Source organism: Macaca mulatta, chromosome 12, assembly GCF_049350105.2.
Source record: "Macaca mulatta isolate MMU2019108-1 chromosome 12, T2T-MMU8v2.0, whole genome shotgun sequence".
Classification (NCBI taxonomy): Eukaryota; Metazoa; Chordata; class Mammalia; order Primates; family Cercopithecidae; genus Macaca; species Macaca mulatta.
Window position 1 is genome coordinate 127,906,444 of NC_133417.1, and position 26,130 is coordinate 127,932,573.

At 45.6% G+C, this 26,130-nt stretch overlaps 1 protein-coding gene across 1 annotated transcript in view; it reads left to right on the top strand.

Moving 5' to 3' along the window:
* Positions 1-23,589: 23,589 nt before the first annotated feature.
* The window catches only part of MOGAT1 (monoacylglycerol O-acyltransferase 1), a 41,567-nt gene continuing 39,026 nt past the window's right edge, over positions 23,590-26,130 (top strand). Inside the window, exon 1 of the mRNA XM_001107993.4 lies at positions 23,590-24,087. Coding sequence (XP_001107993.3) covers positions 23,718-24,087 — 370 coding nt within the window. The 5' untranslated portion in view covers positions 23,590-23,717. The remainder of the gene's footprint in view (positions 24,088-26,130) is intronic.

Sequence of the window (26,130 nt, forward strand, 5' to 3'; positions counted from 1 at the left end):
TTCTTTTTTTTTCTTTTGAGATGGAGTTTCGCTCATAGCCCAGGCTGGAGTGCAATGGCTCATTTTGGCTCACTGCAGCCTCCACCTCCTGGGTTCAAGCAATTCTCCTGCCTCAGCCTCCTGAGCAGCTGGGATTACAGGCGCCTGCCACCATGCCCAACTAATTTTTGTATTTTTAGTGGAGATGGGGTTTTACCATGTTGGCCAGACTGGTCTCGAACTCCTGACCTCAGGTGAATCACCTGCCTTGGCCTCCCAAAGTGCTAGGATTACAGGTGTGAGCCACCATGCCCCACCCGGATAAAGGGCTTTTAAAAAACTTTTGTCTAATTTATTACTATTTTCCTTTATAGGTTATGGGGTTTAGGTTATGTTTTAAAAGGTCTTTCTTAATCCCAAGATTATTATTTTTTTAAGTTTGTTTCTCAGAGTACTTGAATGGGTTTTTCTTTTTCTTTTTTTTTTTTTTTTTTTTTTTTTGAGACGGAGTCTCGCGCTGTCACCCAGGCTGGAGTGCAGTGGTCGGATCTCAGCTCACTGCAAGCTCCGCCTCCCGGGTTCACGCCATTCTCCTGCCTCCGCCTCCCGAGTAGCTGGGACTACAGGCGCCCGCCACCTCGGCCGGCTAGTTTTTTGTATTTTTTAGTAGAGACGGGGTTTCACCGTGTTAACCAGGATGGTCTCGATCTCCTGACCACGTGATCCGCCCGTCTCGGCCTCCTAAAGTGCTGGGATTACAGGCTTGAGCCACCGCGCCCGGCCCTTTTATTTTTCTTTTGCATTTAAATCTCAGATCTTTCTGAAATTTGTTTTGGTTTTGGAGTGACTGAATGAACCAGCTTTATTTTTGTTTTTAAACAATTCAGTTAATACTTTATTTATTAAATAAGCTTCTTTTTACCCATGGATTTGAAATATGTTCTTTTTAAAATTTCCATATATATATATCTATATGTTTAGGTTTATTCCTAAACTATCTGTTCCATTGCCCATAGGAAGCTTTTTCAATTATTATAGTGCTATAATACATTTTAGTATTTGGAAAAGTTAGTAAGTTAGTGTACCTTCAATGCCTTCTTTTTCAAAACTTTCATGACTTTTATCTCATGTTAATTTTTCTAGATGAACTTTAAGATTTCTTCAAGTTTTGGAAAACATTCTCTTCTCATTTATTAGGAATCAAACATCATTTATGGATTAATTTAGGAATCTTTCCATCCGAGAACCACAGGCTCCGTGTAAGTTCTTGAGTGTGCCAGGCAGTGGCCCACCTTGGGCCTTCTGCTTGAATGTTCCTGCCCATAGATTCCCAAAGAGCTAGATCCCTTGGCTCCTTGAAGTCGTCCCAGAAAAGCCTGTCCCTGACTGTACTATTAGTTATGGTTATCAGATATAAACGTCTCTCTCTGCTAAAACATGATCCTGTAAGGGCAGAGATTTTTGTGTTTTGTTCACTAACACATGCCAAGAACCTCAAACAATGCCTGGCACAAAGCAGACCATCAATAAATATTTGAAGTTTTAACATTAGGAATACTTGGCATATTACCTTTTCTTTTTTTTTTTTTTTTTTTTTTTTTTTTTTTTTTTTTTTGAGACGGAGTCTCGCGCTGTCACCCAGGCTGGAGTGCAGTGGCGGAATCTCAGCTCACTGCAAGCTCCGCCTCCCGGGTTCACGCCATTCTCCTGCCTCCGCCTCCCGAGTAGCTGGGACTACAGGCGTCCGCCACTTCGGCCGGCTAGTTTTTTGTATTTTTTAGTAGAGACGGGGTTTCACCGTGTTAACCAGGATGGTCTCGATCTCCTGACCACGTGATCCGCCCGTCTCGGCCTCCCAAAGTGCTGGGATTACAGGCTTGAGCCACCGCGCCCGGCTACCTTTTCTTTTTATTACTGTATATTTCAATGCTAAGAAAATGAGCAAAGGAAGTGAGCACCAATTAAATACAAACAAAAAACAAAAAGAGAAGAGAATGTAAATTAAAACAACAGTGCAAGTCGTGTATATTTTCTCCAGGGAGACTGGCAGGCATTAAAGAAACAAATCATACCAACCCTGTATTGGCAAGAATTTAGGAAGTTGACAGTTTAACTCCTGTTGGGGATATAAGTATTAGTTTGACAATATGAATCAACATATTAAAGATTTTTCTCTTTGATCCTAAAATTCCACTCCTGTAATTATTCTAAGGAAATAATGAAACAAGTCTTTGTAATGTAGAAAATGTTGAAACAACCTAAACGTTCAACAATATGAGCTTGATTAAATAGAGTATGATACCCTTATGCAGTAAAATACTGTGCAAACATTAAGAATGATGTTAGCTGACCGGACATGGTGGCTCATGCCTGTAATCCCAGCACTTTGGGAGGATGAGGCGGGTGGATCACGAGGTCAGGAGTTCAAGACCAGCCTGGCCAAGATGGTGAAACCCTGTCTCTACTAAAAACACGCACACAAAAAATTAGCTGGGTGCGGTGGCGGACGCCTATAATCCCAGCTACTCAGGAGGCTGAGGCAGGAGAATCACTTGAACCCAGAGGGCAGAGGTTGCAGTGAGCCAAGATCACGCCACTGCACTCCAGCCTGGGCAACAGAGTGAGACTCCGTCTAAAAAAAAAAGATACTGGCGATCTACTTTTTTTTAGATGGACTCTCACTCTATCACCCAGGTTGGAGTACAGTGGCGTGATCTCAGCTCACTGCAACCTCCACCTCCCAGGCTCAAGCAATTCTCCTTCCTCAGCCTCCTGAATAGCTGGGACTACGGGCGCATGCCACCACGCCTAGCTAATTTTTGTATTTTTAGTAGAGACAGGGTTTCACCATGTTGGCCAGGATGGTCTCCATCTCTTGATCTCATGATCCGCCCACCTCAGCCTCCCACAGTGCTGGGATTACAGGTGTGACCACCACACCTGGCCCAGCTATGTACATTTTTTAACATGGTAAAAAGTTCACAAGTGAACTTTGTGATATGAAAGCACAGTTACTAAACAATATATTTTATTTTTATTTATTTAATTTTATTTTATTTTAGAGACAGAGTCTTACTCTTTCACCCAAGCTGAAGTGCATTGCCATGATCATAGCTCACTGCAACCTTGATCTCCTGGGCTCCAGTGATTCTGCCACCTCAGCCTCCCAAACAGCTGGGACCACAGGCACACACCACCACACCTGGCAAATTTTTTAACTTTTTTATAGAGACAGGGTCTCATTATGTTGCCCGGGCTGAACAATATACTTTAAATGACCAATTTTGTGTTTTAAAAATGCACATACCATATGGCTGGGCACAGTGGTTCATGCCTGTAATCCTAGCACTTTGGGAGGCTGAGGTGGGCAGATCACTTGAGGTCAGGAGTTCAAAACCAACCTGACCAACATGGTGAAAACCCATCTCTACTAAAAATATTTTTAAAAATTAGCCAAGCATGGTGGTGGGCACCTGTAATCCTAGCTACTCGGGAGGCTGAGGCACAAGAATCACGTGAACCTAGGAGGTGGAGGTTGCAGTGAGCTGAGATCATGCCATTACACTCCTGCCTGGGCAATAAGAGTGAGGTTCCGTCTCAAAAAAAAAAAAAAAAAATGCATGTATGTATGTGAGTGTGAATAAAAATAAAACGGCTACCATGATATACAACAAAATGTTAACAGTCGCTATCCTTGGATTGGTGAGATTTTTAAAAATTGTATCTTATATTTTACAGAATTGTAACTAACAAGTATTATTTTATTATGAGAGGAAAAAAAAAAAAAACAAGGCTGTCATAAAACACAATCATGCTCACTCCTTTTCCCTGGCTAATCAGACATTGGCAGATTGTCTCTCATTACCACTGGAATCAGAGCCTGTACCCGTGGATTGTTTTTGCCCATAAAATGTGTAATAAGCTCAGAGAAAATTTCTGAAATGATCGTGTCACTTTCCTGTAATGCTCGTGGGTTGGCCAGTAACTGTGAAAGCTTGGCTACGCTGTCAGGTTTGAAGTTCTTCTCACACAGGTCCTGAATTGCAGTACAGGGTTGGATGACATTTTAAACTAGAGCCACTGATAGCGTAAGGGGGCGTGCCGATAGCGTGTAGTGCTTTCCTCTCCAAAAGCAAACAGTCTCCGCTTGCAACCTCGGTTTCTTCGTTCACAAAATGGAGATTACTATCTCTATCTGATGGTTGTGAGGACAAAGTATGTGGAGACAATTTGAAACCTGCGAAGTGCTATTTGATTAGTAGATATTATAGTGAAAGTAAATACCTAGTATATTACCTTCAGTATAAATTACCCAAGTGATCTGGGACTATGGCCTCTTTCTGGCCTGAACTTTAGTCAAACTTGAGCTGCTGTCTCCCAGAGGGTGAGGCAGGGCTTTCAATACAGGTAATGGATGATACAGTTTACTATAACGCCTTGCTTTTACTTGCTGCGTATCCAAAACTGGTTCTGTTCTATCCATAATCTTATATGCCTTTCCTATGAATTTCCCGGGGGCACTCCAATCTCTCTGTAGATTACCCTGAAACTTTTAGGACATAACCAAAGTCCATCTATCTTTTTGGGTTTCTATTGCCAGATCCATCTAGAATCAAGAAGGTCTGCAAGACCTCACAAGAATCCGTTTGATCAGCACTAAGGAATTTGTCAAAACAGTGGTCATTTTAAATTGGATTTTTAAAATAAACTCATTAGACATTTTATAGTATTGACCATTCCCTCATTCCTGATATTCTCCTTCCTGAGTTTTCCTGACTCCAGGCTCCTTGGATTTTTCTACTGTCACTATGTGAGAGGCAAAAGCAATACAACATAGTATTGAGTTCTATCAGTCACAGATTTGAATCCTGGATCTACTGTTCACTGAAGCCTTGGACCAGTGATGGAATACTGATAAGCCAAGTAATGTGAAGATAATAACAATACCTACCTTTTAGGTATACCATAGGATGGTTGTGAGAATTTTAATAGAAATAGTTCATGTTAGGGTTTGGCCTATCATGAACACTGAATAAATAGTTAACTCTCTCGCGGCCTCCTCTACCTCCTACACTGCACTTTTCCTTCCTTCTGTGTGGGGTGCTATCCAGAGTTATGTGCTTAGAGATATTCTCCCGGAATGAGGTGTGCAGCCTCCACTACCACCTGAACAAAGATGGCTCCCTTCCTATCTTCAGCCTTTATCTCTCTTCCTTACATATTTCTTTTTTTTTTTTTTTTTTTGAGATGGAGTCTCGCTCTGCTGCCCAGGCTGGAGTGCAGTGGCACAATCTTGGCTTACTGCAACCTCCACCTCCTGGATTCACGCCATTCTCCTGCCTCAGCCTCCCAAGTTGCTGGGACTATAGGTGACCGCCACCATGCCTGGCTAATTTTTTTTTTTTTTTTGTATTTTTAGTAGAGACAGAGTTTCACTGTGTTAGCCAGGATGGTCTTGATCTCCTGACCTTGTGATCCACCTGCCTTGGCCTCCCAAAGTGCTGGGATTACAGGCGTGAGCCACCACACCCAGCCTCTTCTGTACATATTTTTTACCAGCTTCTGAACATCTGCACCTTGCTGTCCACGATGCTGGCATCTCATACTTGACATGTCGAAAACTGAAGTTTCCCCTAAGACTCATTTTTTTCCCATGTCTGCCTTTCCTTTTCAATGTCATCACCATCCACTGAGTTATCCAAATCAGAAATACTGAAGTCAGCTTAACTCTTCCTCACTCATTTCTCCCTCCTGATTGGTTTTGATTGAGAAGCTTGGCATCATCTGCCCAGAATCTTCTTTCTCTGCCACAAGGGCAAATTTGACAGCCACCATGTTACAGCAATGGGACCCTGTATCTCATTTGAATGAATTGATCCAGAAGTTGACACCTGATGCCTGCTGGCTTTTGGACTTGGGACCATAGGAAACTTAAGTCCATTTGATTTAATAGCGGAAGCTGTAAGGTACAAGTGTGGGGCCATTAGTGGCCATGTTTCCCACCCCCTGAAGAAAATTAATCTCTAGCGAGGTAAAATGACTCTCACAGCAAGAGAGAAGACAGAGAAGAGAGAGGACCTAGACACATCAAAGTGCCTGGTTGTTCTTGAGACCCATGTGTCTCCTTCCTCCTGAAATTTGACCGTTCAACAAGTTAAGTTCAGAATTATTAAAGCTTAGAGTTCGAGTGTTGGAAAGTTATAGCTGAGATTCGAGAGGTGAGATGTAGATAACCTATAATGCAGAGTCCAAAACTGTATTGAAGAGTTTGGACTTTATCGTCACAGCAATTGTGAAGAAATTCAAAGATTTTAAATGATATTTGAAAAGTAATTGAAAGGATCACTTTGGGCACGTTGTGGAAAGGGGATAAGGAGTAGCAGTTTGAAGGGTAAAACTCACAGCAAGAAAATCCGTTAGGAGGTTGCAATAATGCAGGGGAGAAATGATAGCAGGAAGGACTGAGGAGATGGCATGTGTTGAAGCAAAACAAAACATTCACTGGATTGGACTATCTTTGTCCATTCACGCCACTATAGCAACATATCATATACTGGGTGGCTTATAAACAACCACAATTTATTTCTCACAGTTCTGGAGGCTGGGCAGTTCAAGATCAGGGTGCTGGCATGGTTGGGTTCTGGTGAGGGTCCTCTTTTGAGTTGCAACAGCTCACTTTTTGCTAGGTCCTCATATGGCAGAAGGAGCAAAAGAGCTCCCTTCAACATCCTTTATAAGGGTACTAAGTCCATTCATGAGGGAGGAGCTGTCATGATATAATCACTCCCCAAAGGCCACACCTCTTAATACCATTACCTTGGTGGTTAGGATTTCACCTAATGTAAATATCAGAAAAAATAGAGAAAAAAAACAAAACATTCAAACCATATCCTGGATCTTCTTGGAAACTGGAACTAAGTAATGGAAACTGCTTTGTCATGTCCCCAAGGGCACTGCTGTTGGAGTTGCTGACTGTCTCTTTTATAAGATTGCTTTGGGCTCAATACAGTTGCAGTAAACCTTCCTAATCTATTTCTTCTTGTTCCTACCTTGTATGGGTTGCTGGATCTCCAAGTACTGTTCCAGTGCAAATAAGATGAAGATGTGGGTGAGGGTCATTGGAAGAGAAAGGACATTTAATAAATACTAGTCATTATCCTCATAATTTCTAAGAGTAATCAGTCATAGTGTTATAATAATTTAAAAGCAATTAGGGGCTGCGCCTGGTAGCTTACACCTGTAATCTTAGCACTTTGGGAGGCCAAGGCAGGTGGATTGCCTGAGCTCAGGAGTTTGAGACCAGCCTGGGCAACAACATGGCAAAACCCCATCTCTACTAAAAATACAAAAAATTAGCTGGGCATGGTGGTGCACACCTGTAGTCCCAGCTTCTCCGGGAGGCTGAGGCACAAGAATCACTTGAACCTGGGAGGCATAGGTTGCAGTGAGCCAAGATCACCCCACCGCACTCCAGCCTAGGCAGCAGAGCAAGACTCTGTCTCAAAAAACAAACAAACACAAAAAGGAGCAATTAGGGAAGCACATATTTTGTAGAGAAAACATCACATATTAACATAAATTAACGAATGGAGAGACAACACTTGAACTTCTGTGTGCCAAGACCAGCTGGGTCGGGGAGACCCTAACCCAGCAGCGCTAGAGGAATTAAAGACACACACACAGAAATATAGAGGTGTGAAGTGGGAAATCAGGGGCTCACAGCCTTCAGAGCTGACAGCCTGGAACAGAGATTTACCCACATATTTATTAACAGCAAGCCAGTGATAAGCATTGTTTCTATAGATTATAGATTAACTAAAAGTATCCTTATGGGAAACAAAGGGATGGGCCAAAATAAAGGGATGGGTCTGGCTAGTTATCTGCAGGAGGAGCATGTCCTTAAGGCACAGATGGCTCATGCTATTGTTTGTGGTTTAAGAACGCCTTTAAGCGGTTTTCCACCCTGGGTGGGCCAGGTGTTCCTTGCCCTCATTCTAGTAAACCCACAACCTGCCAGCGTGGGTGTCATGGCCATCATGAACATGTCACGGTGCTGCAGAGATTTTATTTATGGCCAGTTTTGGGGCCAGTTTATGGCCAGATTGGGGGGGGCGCTAATCCCAACCTGTCCCCCTTCCTTGATTTGCAAAGCAATAAAAGTAAAGGCAGCTTTGTCACGGTGAGCTACTTCTTGCAGGAGTCAGAATCTGTATCTGCAGACTATACAAAGGCAAACAACATAGATTAAAAGCACAATTACCATTGAAATCACAGAGCTTCCAAGTGTTTTTATCCGTTTTAATGGGTTATTAGCTGCTAATCTGTCTGCAGCTCCTTCAAGCACTCCAGTTCCTGGCATTAAGGTCAGGTGTGCCTGGGATGCTTTAAATATTTGTTCTTTTAATTTTGTAATATCCAAAGACAAGTTTGTAGAGTGTCTTTCTAGATGCTTTTTTATTCTTTCCTAAATTTTGATCTTATTAAGAGCTATTAATAGTTTCCACAAATCCTGATGTTTAGCTCCCACAACAGGCCATATCATTTGAGGTTGAAGTGCCGCTATACCGCCATGGTTCCAGATAATAGGAACTCTTGCCTTACTTCTTATCATTTCTACCATCTGACCATTTTGTTCAGACCAGCTGAACATAGTGTGGCCGTGGCACACAGACTGAGAGGTGCAGTTCAACCTAAACATCCCCTTAGGGGACCAATCAATAGTGATTCCGTAGGAAACATTGCGCAGCACCTCTGCCTGTTCTGCAGTGCAACCTTCCTAAATAAGTATGTTCATTTTTCCTGACCAGGTTCAATCTTGTTTACAAATAGGTTTTTGAGGGCGGTATGCCTCAATTATAGGAGCAGATTTATTATGGTAAATACTGAGATCAGAAAGCATGTATAACTGTGTCATAGAGTGATTACATCCAGGCATTGTTGCCAGCCAAGATTGAGAAATATGCCCAATAAGTATAATTGTTCTCTGTGTCAGCCCTTGTTGAAGGAATACTCATGGCAGTGGTGATCTTCGCTATCAGAGCTACCATTAAATTACCCATTGTGACTGTTGTCCTGCTTTCCTCAGGTTTTCTTCTGCCATCTGTGGCAGCTTCTTGATCTGTCCCCAGGTGGGTGACTCTGTTCAATGGGTGTTGCTTGTGACAGCTGGGGTCCTTCTCAGTGTCAGTCTCGACATGGCTGCAACTGAGAGGTCCCCAGAATCCTCCCGGAATCCCTTCCTGAGCATCTGGATCATGATAAGGTTTCAGGTGTCTTGATGATATCCAAATCGGCTGTTGATTTTGACCTGGGGAAACACAAGCATAACCTCGACCCCAAGTTATTATTTTACCTATTTCCCAACTTTTTGTTGTCAGATCTCTCCACCAAACCAGTTCTTATGCTTCTGTCTTTGCAGCTGGTTTCTGTAGATTCTGTTCAGCTGCTGATAACATCTGGCCTTTGGGCAGGCTCAAAAAATTTAAAGTTAATAATGCTGGATTCAATTGTGTATCGGCTATCCCGTAATCCCTATTTCCCTCCCTTTTTGTTTTTGTCATCAGTTGTTTATCTGTATGAAATAGCAACTGAGCATTTTTAATTAACTGTGTGGAATGAACCACGTATGAAGAATCAGAAATCACATTAATAGGCATATTAAAAGCAGTTGATACCTCAATTACAGCTACAAGCTCCACTTTTTGAGCTGAAGTATAGGGTGTCTGGAAAACTTTACTCTTCAAACCAGAATAAGAAGCTTTACCATTACTAGACCCATCTGTAAAACAATGAAAACGCTTAGCAGGCTGCAGGTTGTTTACTGCAAGAATTGTAAATGCAAACTGTTCACAGTCTTGCTCAGCTAAAGAGATAGTAAAGAAACAGTCTTTTAAATCTATGACTATTAAAGGCCAATTTTAAGTCCTCTAAAGCCTCCAGTTTCTCTTTACTCAACGGCCATTGTTCTATCCAAATTGACTTATCTGTTAACCATTTTAAAGGTATAGGTTCTGGAGGCTTAACAATGGCTGCCATCAAAAATGATATCCTAAACCTTGGCGGGAACGTTGTCTTTCCGTTTGAAGCAGTTCCTTTAAACCGTGCAAATTTTTTTCTAGTCCCATACCAGGGACATATCCCATTTCATGCGTCATATGTTGACTTCGAGGGCTGTATAATTGTTCTGGAATTAGAACTTGTGCTCCTCATTATTGTAATAAATCTCTCCCCCATAAATTTATAGGTACAGAAGTTATAATTGGTTGAATAGTCCCAGGTTGTCCATCGGGCCCTTCACAATGCAAAATGTAACTATTTTGATATACTTCAGGGGCTTTACCAACTCCAACTATGTTAAATTGAGCAGGTTGAATTGGTCACACGGACAGCCAGTGCTGTAGAGAAATGATTGTATCTACCAAACCTTTAAATTTCTTTCCCTGAATAGTTATTTCACAGGTAGGACATTTATCAGTAATTTGATTCACCCAATAAGCTGCTTTGCCTTGTTTATTTGTGCTTCCAAATCCTCCTGTTCATTTAATTTCACTTTTCCCCATTTCCACATACGGCACAATCAGGAGCTGTGCTATATGCTCTCCTGGCTCTGCTTTCCAGGGAACAGAAGTAGATATAACAATTTGAGCCGGGCGCGGTGGCTCAAGCCTGTAATCCCAGCACTTTGGGAGGCCGAGACGGGCGGATCACGAGGTCAGGAGTTTGAGACCATCCTGGCTAACACGGTGAAACCCCGTCTCTACTAAAAAATACAAAAAACTTAGCCGGGCGAGGTGGCGGGCGCCTGTAGTCCCAGCTACTCGGGAGGCTGAGGCAGGAGAATGGCATAAAAACCCGGGAGGCAGAGCTTGCAGTGAGCTGAGATCCGGCCACTGCACTCCAGCCTGGGCGACACAGCGAGACTCCGTCTCAAAAAAAAAAAAAAAAAAAAAAAAAACAACAATTTGAATTTCCCGATTGTAATCTGAATCAATGACTCCTCTATGTATTTGTACCCCTTTTAAATTTAAACTAGACCTTCCTAGAAGTAATCTTGTCGTCCCTGCTGGCAAGGGTCCACAGACTCCTCTTGGGACCTTTTGCGGGGGTTCCCCAGGCAGAAGGCTGACAGCTTTTGTGCAGCATAAATCTACTGCAGCACTACTGGCTGTGGCAGGGGACAGACATTGTACAGGGGTGAGGGAATGGCCTGAGCTGGAAATGCCCCGGTTTGGAACAGGGCCCAAGATGGGCCCCACATGGCGTTTCCTGAATTTAAAAGGAAAAGGCTCAAATGTAGCTATAGTATTTCCCTGTTGATCAGGTGGGTGTATTCTAACAGGGAACTGCTGAGCCTCTAGATCACCTTCTCGTCTAGCTTGCTGATTTCTTGCCTGAATAGAACTGAGAGCGGTCGCTCGAGGCTCTGCTTGAACACTCACTGGGGCAACTACTTTTTGCCCAGTGTCCTCCAGAAAAGAAAGATCTGGAGGATCAGGCTACTCTTTTTCTTTGAAATAATAATGAGGGGGTGCAGAAGGGTAGGGATGAAACATCCCCTTAGGGGACCAAGGGTAAGACTCCGTCTCAAAAAACAAACAAACACACAAAGGAGCAATTAGGGAAGCACATAGAGAAAACATCACATATTAACATAAATTAACGAATGGAGAGACAACACTTGAACTTCTACGTGCCAAGACCAGCTGGGTCGGGGAGACCCTAACCCAGCAGTGCTAGAGGAATTAAAGACACAGACACAGAAATATAGAGATGTGGAGTGGGAAATCAGCGGTCTCACAGAGCCGACAGCCTCGAACAGAGATTTATCCATGTATTTAAAGATGTACCCATCATTAAATAATTAAAGAGTTACCCATGTTTGCCAGCTAAAGCAAGGTGAAATTGAAAGGAATGAGGCACATCCCCCATATATCTCCCAACTTCCTGAGCCCAGCACAAACACATTCCTCCATATTTCTTTCAGACTTCAGAAAAACATCACCTGGGAGATCTCCGATAAGGTATGCTAAATGTAGAATGTTAACCAATTGTAATGCTGTAACCGAGAGAATTACCTTGTTCCCTATAACTTTACATATCCTGTTTACATCGGGCTATAAAAAGCAAGCACTCGCGTTGTTCGGGGCCCTCTTGTATGCTGTGGAATGGAGGGACCAAGTTCGAACTTGCAGTAAAGATCCTTGCCGCTTGGCTTTGACTCTGCACTCTGGTGGTCTTCTTTGGGGAACAAACGGTCTGGGCATAACAAAATAAACAGCCTTGTTGCTCACACAGAACCTGTTTGATGGTCTCTTCACATGGATGCATGAGACATTTGGTGCTAAAGACCCGGGTCAAAGGGACTCCTTCGGGGGACCAGTTCCCTGTCTTCACCCTTGCTCCATGAAGAGATCCACCTATGACGTCAGGTCCTCAAACCAACCAACCCAAGGAACATCTCACCAATTTCAAATCGGGTAAGTGGTCTTTTCACTCTCTTCTCCCGCCTCTCTCCTTCAATCTTCCTCTCTCACTACACTTCAATCTGCCTGTCCTTCCAATTCCAGTTCTTCTAGTAGAGACAAAGGAGACATATTTTATCCTTGGACCCAAAACTCCGGCGCCGGTCACGGACTCGGGAAGACAGCCTTACCTTGGTGTTTAATCATTGCAGGGATGCCTTCCTGATTGTTCACCCACACTGCATTGGTGTCTGACCACCGTGGGGACGCCTGCCTTGGTCATTCACCCACATTCCCTTGGTGGCAAGTCAATTGCGGGGACGCCTGCTTTGGCTGCTCACCCACATTGCAGCCCAGGGCTGCTCCCCACCTCCCTTCTCCCTGTCTCTACCCTTCTCTTTAAACTTGCCTCCTTCACCATGGGCAACCTTCCACCCTCCATTCTTCTTTCTTCTCCCTTAGCCTGCATTCTCAAGAACTTAAAACCTCTTCAACTCTCGCCTGACCTAAAACCTAAGCGTCTTATTTTTTTCTACAACACCGCTTGGCCCTAATACAAATTTGTCAATGGCTCTAAATGGCCAGAAAACAGCACTTTTGATTTCTCCATCCTACGAGACCTAGATAATTTTTGTCGAAAAATGGGCAAATGGTCTGAGGTGCCTGGCGTCCAGGCCTTCTTTCACATATTGGTCCCTCCCTAGTCTCTGCTCCCAGTGTGATTTGTCCCAAATCTTTCTGCTTTCTCTCCTGTCTGTTCCTTCAGTCTCCACCCCAAGCTCTGAGTCCTTTGAATCCTTCTTTTCTCCAGACTCATCTGACCTCTCCCCTTCTCCCAGGCTGCTCCTCACCAGGCCAAGCCAGATCCCAATTCTTCCTCAGCCTCTGCTGCCCCACCCTATAATCCTTCTATCACCTCCGCTCCTCACACCCTCACACCCGGCTTACAGTTTCGTTCCGCGACTAGTCCTCCTCCACCTGCCCAACTATTTCCTCTTAAAGAGGTGGCTGGAGCTGAAGGCACAGTCAGGGTACATGTGCCTTTTTCTCTAGCAGACCTCTCCCAAATCAGCCAGCCTTTAGGCTCTTTCTCATCAGACCCCACTAAATAGATACAGGAATTCTGATATCTAACTCTGTCCTACAATTTAACCTGGAGTGACTTAAATGTCATCCTGACTTCTACCCTTTCCCCAGATGAACGGGAGTTTTTTCTCTAGCCCAATCTCACGCTGATAACCGCCAGCTTCATGAGCCAGACCTCCAGGAAGGCATTAGAGCAGTTCCCCGGGAGGATCCCCAATGGAACTATCAGGCAGATTCCCCGGGTATAGCTAGGTGAGATTACATGCTTTCCTGCCTAGCTGAAGGGCTTAAAAAGGCAGCTTACAAAGCTGTTAATTATGACAAACTTAAAGAAACTACCCAAGGTAAAGACGAAAACCCAGCCCAGTTCATGGCCTGCTTAGCAGCAACCCTTAGACACTTCACCACCCTAGACCCAGAGGGGCCAGAAGGCCGCCCTATTCTTAATATGCATTTTATCACCCAGTCAGCTCCTGACATTAGAAAAAAGCTTCAAAAATTGGAATCCGGCCCTCATACCCCACAACAGAAATTAATCAATTTCGCCTTCAAGGTGTACAATAATAGAGAGGAGGTAGCCAGACAGCAACACATTTCTGAGTTACAGCTACTTGCTTCCGCTGTAAGACAATCCACAACCACGTCTCTAGCATACAAGAGCTTCAGAACATCTAAGCCACAGCTCCCAGGGGCTCGTTCAAAACATCCCCGTGGGCCTTGCTTCAAATGCCAAAAGCCTGGCCACTGGGCCTCAGAATACCTGCAGCCCGGATTCCTCCTAAGCGGGGCCCTGTCTGTGCAGGCCCCCACGGGAGGTCGGACTGTCCAACTCACATCACCGCCACTCCTAAAGCCCCTGGAGCCCAAACCCAACCTTCCTTGGCCGACTCCTTCCCAGATCTCCTCTGCTTAGCAGCTGAAGACTGCCTGATCGCCTCGGAAGCTCCCTGGACCATCACGGATGCTGAGCTTCGGGTAACTCTTATAGTGGAGGGTAAGTCTGTCCCCTGTTTAATCCATACAGAGGCTACCCACTCCACATTACCTTCTTTTCAAGGGCCTGTTTCCTTTGCCTCCATAACTGTTGTGGGTATTGATGGCCAGGCTGCTAAACCTCTTAAAACTCCCCAACTCTGATGCCAACTTGGACAACATTCTTTTCTGCACTCCTTTTTAGTTATCCCCACCTGCCCAGCTCCCTTATTAGGTTGAGACATTTTAACTAAATTATCTGCTTCCCTGACTATTCCTGGGCTACAGCCACACCTCAGTGCCTCCTTTTCCCCCAGTTCAAAGCCTCCTTCGCATCCGCCCCTTGTATTTCCCTGCGTTAATCCACAAGCATAGGACACCTCTACTCCCTCCTTGGTGATGGATGGTGCACCCCTTACCATCCCATTAAAACCTAATCACCCAGGCCGGGCGCGGTGGCTCAAACCTGTAATCCCAGCACTTTGGGAGGCCGAGACGGGTGGATCACGAGGTCAGAAGATCGAGACCATCCTGGCTAACATGGTAAAACCCTGTCTCTACTAAAAAATACAAAAAAAACTAGCCGGTTGAGGTGGTGGGCGCCTGTAGTCTCAGCTACTCAGGAGGCTGAGGCAGGAGAATGGCGTGAGCTTACACGTGAGCTTACAGTGAGCCGAGATCCGGCCACTGCACTCCAGCCTGGGCGACAGAGCGAGACTCCGTCTCAAAAAAAAAAACCTAATCACTCTTACCCTGCTCAATGCCAATATTCCATCCCACAGCATGCTTTAAAAGGATTAAAGCCTGTTATCACTCACATGTTACCGCATGGCCTTTTAAAGCCTATAAACTCTCCCTACAATTCTGCCATTTTACCTGTCCAAAAGCTGGACAAAGCCTTACAGGATCTGCGCCTTATCATCCAAACTGTCTTGCCTATCCACCCCGTGGTGCCAAAGCCATGTACTCTCCTGAAGGGGTGGCCTGCCCCTCCACACCTGTGGGCATTTCTCATTAGGTAGAACAAGAGACTTGAGAAAAGAAGTGAGACACAGAGACAAAGTATAGAGAAAGAAAAAGTGGGCCCAGGGGACCAGTGCTCAGCATACAGAGGACCCGCGACAGCACCAGTCTCTGAGTTCCCTCAGTATTTATTGATCATTATCTTTATCATCTTTGAAAAGGGAAGTGGTTGGCCGGGCGCGGTGGCTCAAGCCTGTAATCCCAGCACTTTGGGAGGCCGAGACAGGTGGATCACGAGGTCAGGAGATCGAGACCATACTGGCTAACCCGGTGAAACCCCGTCTCTACTAAAACATACAAAAAACTAGCCGGGCGAGGCGGCGGGCGCCTGTAGTCCCAGCTACTCGGAAGGCTGAGGCAGGAGAATGGCGTGAACCCAGGAAGCGGAGCTTGCAGTGAGCTGAGATCCGGCCACTGCACTCCAGCCTGGGCGACAGAGTGAGACTCCGTCTCAAAAAAAAAAAAAAAAAAAAGAAAAGGGAAGTGGCAGGATAATAGGATCATCGTAGGGAGAAGGTCAGCAGTAAGACATATGAATAAAGATCTCTGTGACATAAGTTCAAGGAAAAGTGCTGTGCCTTGATATGCATTTGCAAACATCTCCATAAACCTTTTTAGTGCATAAAGAGCAGCATTGCTGCTAGCACGTCCCACCTTCAGCCCTAAGTTGGTTTTCTCCCATCTCAGTAAATAGAACATACAATTGGGTTTTACATCGAGATGTTCCATTGCCCAGGGACAGGCAGGAGACAGATGCTTTTCTCTATCTCAACTGCCAAGAGGCCTTCTTTCCTCTTTTACTAATCCTCCTCAGCACAGACCCTTCACGGGTGTCAGGCTGGGGGACGATCAGGTCTTTCCCTTCCCACGAGGCCATATTTCAGACTACCACATGGGGAGAAACCTTGGACAATACCTAGCTTTCCTAGGCAGAGGTCCCTGTGACCTTCCGCAGTGTATGTGTCCCTGGGTACTTGAGATTAACAGAATGGTGATGACTTTTCACAAGCATACTGCCTTCAGCCACTTGTTTAACAAAGCACACCCTGCACAGCCCCAAATCCTTTAAATCTTGAGTCATCACAGCACATGTCTCTTGCAAGGACAGGGTTGGGGGTGCGGTCACAGATTAACAGCATCTCAAATACAGAACAAAATGGAGTCTCTTATGTCTACTTCTTTCTATATAGACACAGTAACAGTCTGATCTCTCCTTCCTTTCCCCACACTCTTCTATCCTCAATACCTCCCTCCACAACCCATTATTCTGTTCTGGATCTCATGCTTTCTTTGCTCTTCCTTTGTACCCTTCATCCCAGCCTCTCTTTGCTTTCACTTGGACTGACCGTGACACCCATCAGGCTCAGCAAATTACCTGGGCTGTACTGCCGCAAGGCTTCACAGACAGCCCCCATTACTTCAGTCAAGCCCAAATTTCTTCCTCATCTGTTTCCTATCTTGACATAATTCTTAATGAAAACACATGTGCTCTCCCTGCCGATCATGTCTGACTGATCTCTAAAACCCCAACCCCTTCTACAAAACAACTCCTTTCCTTCCTAGGCATGGTTGGGTACTTTCACCTTTGGATACCTGGTTTTGCCATCCTAATGAAACCATTATATAACTCACAAAAGGAAACCTAGCTGACCTCATAGATCCTAAATCCTTTCCCCACTCCTCTTTCCGTTCCTTGAAGACAGCTTTAGAGACTGCCCCCACACTAGCTCTCCCTAACTCATCCCAATACTTTTCACCACACACAGCCGAAGTGCAGAGCTGTGCAGTCGGAATTCTTACACAAGGACCAGGACTGCGCCCTGTAACCTTTTTGTCCAAACAACTTGACCTTACTGTTTTAGACTGGCCTTCATGTCTCCATGTGGTGGCTGCTGCCACCCTAATACTTTTAGAGGCCCTCAAAATCACAAACTATGCTCAACTCACCCTCTACAGTTCTCATAACTTCCAAAATCTATTTTCTTCCTCACACCTGACACATATACTTTCTGCTCCCGGCTTCTTCAGCTGTACTCACTCTTTGTTGAGTCTCCCACAGTTACCATTGTTCCTGGCCTGGACTTCAATGCGGCCTCCCACATTATTTCTGATACCACACCTGACCCCCATGACTGTATCTCTCTGATATACCTGACCTTCACTCCATTTCCCCATATTTCCTTCTTTCTTGTTCCTCACCCTGATTACACTTTGTTTATTGATGGCAGTTTCACCAGGCTTAATCGCCACACACCAGCAAAGGCAGGCTATGCTATAGTATCTTCCACATCTATCATTGAGGCTAGCGTTCTGCCCCACTCCACTACCTCTCCACAACTCAAACTCATTGCCTTAACTTGGGCCCTTACTCTTGCAAAGGAATTATGCATCAATATTTATACTGACTCTAAATATGCCTTCCATATCCTGCACCACCACGCTGTTATATGGGCTGAAAGAGGTTTCCTCATGACGCAAGGCTCCTCCATCATTAATGCCTCTTTAATAAAAACTCTTCTCAAGGCCACTTTACTTCCAAAGGAAGCTGGAGTCATACACGGCAAGGGCCATCAAAAGACATCAGATTCCATCGCTCAGGGCAATGCTTATGCTGATAAGGTAGCTAAAGAAGCAGCTAGCATTCCAACTTCTGTCCCTCATGGCCAATTTTTCTCCTCCTTATCAGTCACTCCTGCCTACTCTCCCACTGAAACTTCCACCTATCAATCTCTTCCCACACAAGGCAAATGGTTCTTGGACCAAGGAAAATATCTCCTTCCAGCCTCACAGGCCCATTCTATTCTGTCGTCATTTCATAACCTCTTCCATGTAGGTTACAAGCTGCTAGCCCACCTCTTAGAACCTCTCATTTCCTTTCCATCGTGGAAATCTATCCTTAAGAAAATCACTTCTCAGTGTTCCATCTGCTCTTCTACTACTCCTCAGGGATTGTTCAGGGCCCCTCCCTTCCCTACACATCAAGCTCGGGGATTTGCCCCTGCCCAGGACTGGCAAATTGACTTTACTCACATGCTCCGGGTCAGGAAGCTAAAATACCTCTTGGTCTGGGTAGACGCTTTCACTGAATAGGTAGAGGCCTTTCCCACAGCGTCTGAGAAGGCCACCTTGGTCATTTCTTCCCTTTTGTCAGAATAATTCCTCAGTTTGGCCTTCCCACTTCTATACAGTCTGATAACAGACCAGCCTTTCTTAGTCAAATCACCCAAGCAGTTTCTCAGGCTCTTGGTATTCAGTAAAACCTTCATACCCCTTACCATCCTCAATCTTCAGGAAAGGTAGGATGGACTAATGGTCTTTTAAAAACCCACCTCACCAAGCTCAGCCTTCAACTTAAAAAAGAGGATTCTGTCAAGAATAGAGCCCCAAGACTCACCAACCAAACAAGTAATTATGCTGAACCCCCTTGGGCACTCTCTAATTGGACGTCCTGGGTACTCCCAATTCTTAGTCCTTTAATACCTGTTTTTCTCCTTCTCTTAATTCGGACCTTGTGTCTTTCATTTAGTTTCTCAATTCATATAAAACCGCATTCAGGCCATCACCAATAATTCTATATGACAAATGCTCCTTCTAACAACCCCACAATATCACCCCTTACCCCAAAATCTTTCTTCAGTTGAATCTCTCCCACTGTAGGTCCCATGCCGCCCCTAATCCCACTCGAAGCAGCCCTGAGAAACATCGCCCATTATCTCTCCGTACCACCCCCCAACACTTCAACACTATTTTATGTTATTTTTCTTTTTTTTTTTTGAGACGGAGTCTCGCTCTGTCGCCCAGGCTGGAGTGCAGTGGCCGGATCTCAGCTCACTGCAAGCTCCGCCTCCCAGGTTTACGCCATTCTCCTGCCTCAGCCTCCCAAGTAGCTGGGACTACAAGCGCCGGCCACCTCGCCCGGCTAGTTTTTTGTATTTTTTAGTAGAGACGGGGTTTCCCCGTGTTAGCCAGGATGGTCTCGATCTCCTGACCTCGTGATCCGCCCGTCTCGGCCTCCCAAAGTGCTGGGATTACAGGCTTGAGCCACCGTGCCCGGCTTTATGTTATTTTTCTTACTAATATGAGAAGACAGGAATGTCAGGCCTCTGAGCCCAAGCTAAGCCATCATATCCCCTGTGACCTGCACGTATACATCCAGACGGCCTGAAGCAACTGAAGATCCACAAAAGAAGTGAAAATAGTCTTAACTGATGACATTCCACCATTGTAATTTGTTTCTGCCCCACCCTAACTGATCAATGTACTTTGTAATCTCCCCCATCCTTAAGAAGGTTCCTTGTAATTCTCCCCATCCTTGAGAATGTACTTTGTGAGATCCACCCCCTGCCCGGAAAACACTGCTCCTAACTCCACCGCCTATCCCAAAACCTATAAGAACTAATGATAATCCACCACCCTTTGCTGACGCCCTTTTCAGACTCAGCCCGCCTGCACCCTGGTGAAATAAACAGCCTTGTTGCTCACACAAAGCCTGTTTGGTGGTCTCTTCACATGGACACGTGAGACATTAACCAGAGCTGGTTGCTGTCAGTGGTGTGTGTTTGTGTGTGTGTGTGTGTGTGTGTGTGTGTGTGTGTGTGTGTGTGTGACAGAGAGAGACAGAATACTTACTTTTATGATTAATGCATCTTATGAAAATCAGAACCATGACCTTTGCCCTAAACCATCCCTTCTAAGGACTCTGTCTAGACAGAATTCTAACAGAATACTATTTCCTTTTTAACCTGACAATGAGAACATTTTTACTTAAGTTACAGTAAAACATCATGTTATAGAAAGACATTGTCACCTTTCTACAAGTAGAAGTTAGTTATAGTAAAGTGCACAGGAAGAAATAAATAAAACAAAGAAAAGATTTCTTATTTCTCAGTTCCAAGAGTAGCGTTTCATTATTGTTGAGGCATTCTGGCCTGTGACCTTCTTATTTCTTCATCAGAGTTGAGAAGTAGAAAGAGGAACCATACCCATCAGTGGAATCCCAGATCTTCCAAGGGACTGTGCTGGTTCCTTCCCCAGGACTTGCCACAGCTGTGGTGCTCGATACATTTTTTTTTTTTTTTTTTTTTTTGAGACGGAGTCTCGCTCTGTCGCCGGGGCTGGAGCGCAGTGGCCGGATCTCAGCTCACTGCAAGCTCCGCCTCCCGGGTTTACGCCATTCTCCTGCCTCAGCCTCCTGTGTAGCTGGGACTACAGGCGCCCGCCACCTCGCCCGGCTAGTTTTTTGTATTTTTTTAGTAGAGACGGGGTTTCACGGTGTTCGCCAGGATGGTCTCGATCTCCTGACCTCGTGATCCGCCCGTCTCGGCCTCCCAAAGTGCTGGGATTACAGGCTTGAGCCACCGCGCCCGGCCCATTTTTGTTGAATTATTGTAAACATATATATGTATTATTCACTCATATTTAGCCAATTCCAGGCCCATAGGAACAAAGCTGATGCTTCTGCCAAATGTATTTTTCTTTAATCATTTGCTAAAATATTTGTTGACTGAATGGATAACTACACCTCAACCCAAATGACAGGTTCCGTCATCAGCATTCATCTACTTACCCTTCAATGACTTGTTCCTCTGTTGTGACAACACTCCCTTTCTTCCTTATATTATTTGAGAAGCAGCCTAGTATAGCAGTTAGGCTCTGGAATCTTAGGCTCATATGAAAGAATTGTTTTGAATAGCTTGATGAATTAAAACGTTCCCACTATGTCAATCCAGTGATCACTTAACTCTCATAACTTGGCACACAATATGTAAACAAATAAATACATGTTGAATGTCAAAAGGATGAGAGTATAATAATGAGTGAAAAAATAAAAAATTGTTGATTAAAATGGTGATGGACTGTTGCATTGACTGAGTGCTGATGAGTCCATGCTTTGTTTCAGTTGGCTGTGATGGCTGTGACAGGATATGACAGTTCTTATCTATTAGCTTAGTGCTCTGGGAAAGTAACAAACACATTACTAAGCAAGCAAACTCCAAGTGATCAGGATCAGGAGTGCTGGGTGTTTTACTCTTCTTTACCGATAGATTCGGAATCCAATTAATCAAACAGTCCTACTATTTATACCATGCATACCTCAAGTCTATCTCTATTTTCCCAAGCTTCCACATCCTCTGCAATCATCCTACAATAGTCTCCTTAGGGGATATGCCTACTTCCACTCTTGCTATCTCCAATCTGTTCTAAATAGGTGCCCATTGTGCTATGTCAGCCTATGTGTTTCCTTCAGGACACTGTCACAAATTTGGTTGTCTATGTAGGTAGGTATTTTCTGTTTCTCCCACTAGACTGTGAGTTGCAGCAGGACAGGGACCTTTCTTATTCACCATTGTAGCTCACCTCCTTTCCCTACCCAGTGCCTAATACATAGAAAGCTTTCCACAAATAGTCAATGAGCAAATGTACATAATGTGTGTTCACAGTGTGTGTTCATAGTGTCCCTACCTAGCACTGGGGGAAAGTTTAAGGAAGAAATCTAAAAGGAAAGAAGAAAGTGACTCCTTAAGTACGAGGAAAAAAGAAACCCCAAACAAGTTTTGCATACAAAAAGTCACAAACAACTCCTCCAAGTGGCCCTGGTATTTGTTTTAATCCAACTCTCTTTGTATTAAAATGTTGAAGAAGAAAAGGGCAGAGGATGTGGGAGAAGGGAGGGCCAACTCTGTTGTTTTGCCCTGTTCCAAGTCCTCTCCAGCAAGACTTGACAGCTACTCATCATTTTCAGTTCTTCAACTATGTGGTAATTAACATTTATAAATAAAGTGCAGTGGTTGCTCCCAAGGACTAGGCACTATTTAGAATCTAGCCATCCATTTATACATTTAGCATATCATAATTGAAACCCTTCAGTGTCTTGTATTGCTCTTGGGGTACAAACTTGAACCCTAAACACAGTCTGCAAAGCTCTGGACCTTACCCACCATTTTTGCCTGATGTCACCCCAATCTCACCCTTGTCCCCCAAGCTCCCACTCTTTGAGCTCTTCCTGGAGTTCGGCCACAGGACCTTTGCACGCGTGCTTCCCTTTGCCTGGATGACTGCTGGGTTAACTAAATTTGGCTACAGCTCAAGTAAGGGCACTTCTTCAGACACTTCCCTGACCATGCAGCAGTCTTGGTTTTGGAATCTTCTGGTCATTCACAGTAGGGTCTTACTTGTAATTATACACCAAATTGTGTAGTTGTTTTGCTGATGGCTGTTTCTCCCTGTACTCTGAACACAAGACAATGAATAGCTTGTGTCAGGCCTCTGAGCCCAAGCTCAGCCATTATAACCTTCATGTGACCTGCACATACACATCCAGGTGGCCTGCAGGAGCCAAGAAGCCTGGAGCAGCCAAAAAAACACAAGTAAAACAGCCAGTTCCTGCCTTAACTGATTAACCAACATTACAACATTTTATCATTGTGACTGCTCCCTGCCATACCTTAGCTGATCAATCGACTTTGTGACATTCTTCTTCTGGACAATGAGTCTTATGATCTCCCCACCGTGTACCTGGTGACCCCTTCCTCTGCTAATAGAAAACTACCTTTTACTGTAATTTTCCATTACCTGCTCAACTCCTGTAAAGCAACCCCTTCCCCATCTCCCTTCGCTGACTCTTTTCGGACTCAGCCCACTTGCACCCAGGTGAATAAACAGCCTTATTTACACAAAGCCTGTTGGTGGTCTCTTCACACAGACGAGCTTGACAGCTTGGTTATCCGAGCGCCCGGATGGTGCCCAGCACGTGGCCAGTGCTTAATAAATATGGGTTGAATGAATGAATGGGTGAAAGGTTCCCAGAGCTCCTGTAGGGATCTGAGGACCCAAGAGTGAGGAAGCCACGTCCTCTTCCCCCTTCCAGGGGAAACTGGAGGTGGCGGGGGGATACAGACCAATAAGCCAAGAAACAAGTCTGACTCCTCTCTCCAGCTGGCGTGCGATTCCTCAAACTAACCCTTCCCCAGTCACAGAGGGTTCGGAGGAAGGCGTGGGTTTAAGGGCGGGTGCTGAAGGCAAACGCTGGGTGATCAATCAGCTAAACAATGGTCAGATCCTCGTGGAGATCCCAGGTCCTCAGCCAGGCGGCTGGAGCCCGCGTTACCCAGCACGGGCTGGCTGCCAGCTGACCCCTCTCTCCTTCCCTCGTGTCCCATGCGGCGCGCTCTCGCCAGCGCCCGGGCGCGCTAGCCAATGCGCCCCGGGCCGCGGCAGCTGCTGCGGGGCCAGGGCGCTGGGCCAACTCTGGCGCGGGGCGCTTGTGATTGGCTGCCCCCAACCTCAGCCGAGCCCGCCCTCCTACCCAGGGCGAAGTTGGGTCCCCGCCAGCTGCCTAGCCTCTGCCTCCTCCTCTCCGCCCAGCTAGTGCCCAGCGCGGGGCCCGGATCCGGCCGGGCATTGCCCACAGGCGCCACAGAGCAGCGGGGGTGCAGGCGGCAGTGGCTGGCGCAGTCCTCGCCCGGCTGGGCCATGAAGGTCGAGTTTGCACCGCTCAACGTCCCCCTGGCGCGGCGGCTGCAAACGGTGGCCGTGCTGCAGTGGGTCCTGTACTTCGTGCTGCTGGGTAAGGACCCCGCCCCCGGGCAGCGGCGGGTGGGCTCCGTGTCCTCCCTCGGGATGGTCTGGATTCCAGAACCTGCAGAGAACCTTCCAACCCTCGTTCCCCTGTCGGCCACAGCAGGCGGGTGAAAGAGGGCGTTTGGCGCTAACGTGGACGCTGGTTTGTTTCCTCAGGAGAACCTCATCGCTAATGGCTATTTAACTTTATTTTCTCCTGCGTTATCTTTTTTTTTTTTTTTTTTTTTTTGAGACGGAGTCTTGCTCTGTCGCCCAGGCTGGAGTGCAGTGGCCGGATCTCAGCTCACTGCAAACTCCGCCTCCCGGGTTCACGCCATTCTCCTGCCTCAGCCTCCGGAATAGCTGGGACTACAGGCGCCCGCCACCTCGCCCTGTAGTTTTTTGTATTTTTTTAGTAGAGACGGGGTTTCACCATGTTAGCTAGGATGGTCTTGATCTTGTGACCCCGTGATCCGCCCGTCTTGGCCTCCCAAAGTGCTGGGATTACAGGCTTGAGCCACCGCGCCCGGCCACGTTATCTTTTTTTTAATTGAGGTGCATCTTGCCTACAATAAAAGGCGCAGTTATACGGCTACAGCTCGATGACTTTTGGCAACTGTATCCACCAAAATGTAACCATGACTCCATCCAACGCTTGAGCACTTTAACCCCTCAAAAGTTGGCAAACTCGTTTCTCGAACTGTTGATTCATAGATGGAAAAGTAATGTCTAAGTAGTTAGAACCTGATTCCTTCGTCTCCCCACCCTCCTGACAAACAGCAGTGTTCCCTTTACCGTTTTGGAGATTTCCTGGATGCATAGCAGTACCTTTCTGTAAAGAAGCCTGCTCATTGCGTTTGGTTGAGCGGTTTCTCTCTGGAAATAATGTGACCCGGGAGCGTGTGTGTTCCAGTTGGTTCCCAAGTTGAGCCCATGAAACATACAAGAGCCGAATCATTAGATGGGGCAAAGGTGTTTACTTGGGTGTTTTTCTTCTCCTTCTCCTTCTCCTTCTCCTTCTTCTTCTTATTTGTTCTGCTCTTGAAGTACATAGGGGTGATGTGGGAGGAGAGAGGAATTTGGGGGAGACCCTTCTATTGAAACATAAACTCTTCTGAAGATGAAGATCATGTGTGTGCTGTAAGATCATGGATTGTACAGCGTTGGGGTGCCAATAGTAAAAAAACCCATTGCACTGGAGAGTTTTACACTTTTAAAACTGCTTTTACATTTCGAAAGCCTAGATCAGTGGTTCTCAACAGAAGCTTCTATAAATACAGCTGCCCAGGCTCTGTCCCTGGGATTTATTTGTTTGTTTGTTTGTTTATTTATTTACTTATTTATTTATTATTTTGAGACTGAGTTTCACTCTTGTTGCCCAGGCTGGAGTGCAATGGCGCGATCTTCGGCTCACCGCAACCTCCGCCTCCCAGGTTCAAGTGATTCTTCTGCCTCAGACTGCCGAGTAACTGGGGTTACAGGCATGTGCCACCACACCTGGCTAATTTTGTCTTTTTAATAGAGACGGGGTTTCTCCATGTTGGTCAGAGTGGTCTCGAACTCCCAATCACAGGTGATCTGCCCGCCTCAGCCTCCCAAAGTGCTGGGATTACAGGCATGAGCCACCGCGCCCTGCTCATCCCTGGAATTTCTAAGTCGTTTGTTTCAGAATGAAGCCTGTACACCTTTTTTTTTTTCCTTTTTCCTCTTTTAAGAACTCTCCAAGCCGGGCGCGGTGGCTCAAGCCTGTAATCCCAGCACTTTGGGAGGCCGAGACCGGCGGATCACGAGGTCAGGAGATCGAGACCATCCTGGCTAACACGGTGAAACCCCGTCTCTACTAAAAAATACAAAAAACTAGCCGGGCGCGGTGGCGGGCGCCTGTAGTCCCAGCTACTCAGGAGGCTGAGGCAGGAGAATGGCGTGAACCCGGGAGGCGGAGCTTGCAGTGAGCTGAGATCCGGCCACCGCACTCCAGCCTGGGCGACAGAGCGAGACTCCGTCTCAAAAAAAAAAAAAAAAAAAAAAAAAAAAAAAAAAAAAAAAAAAA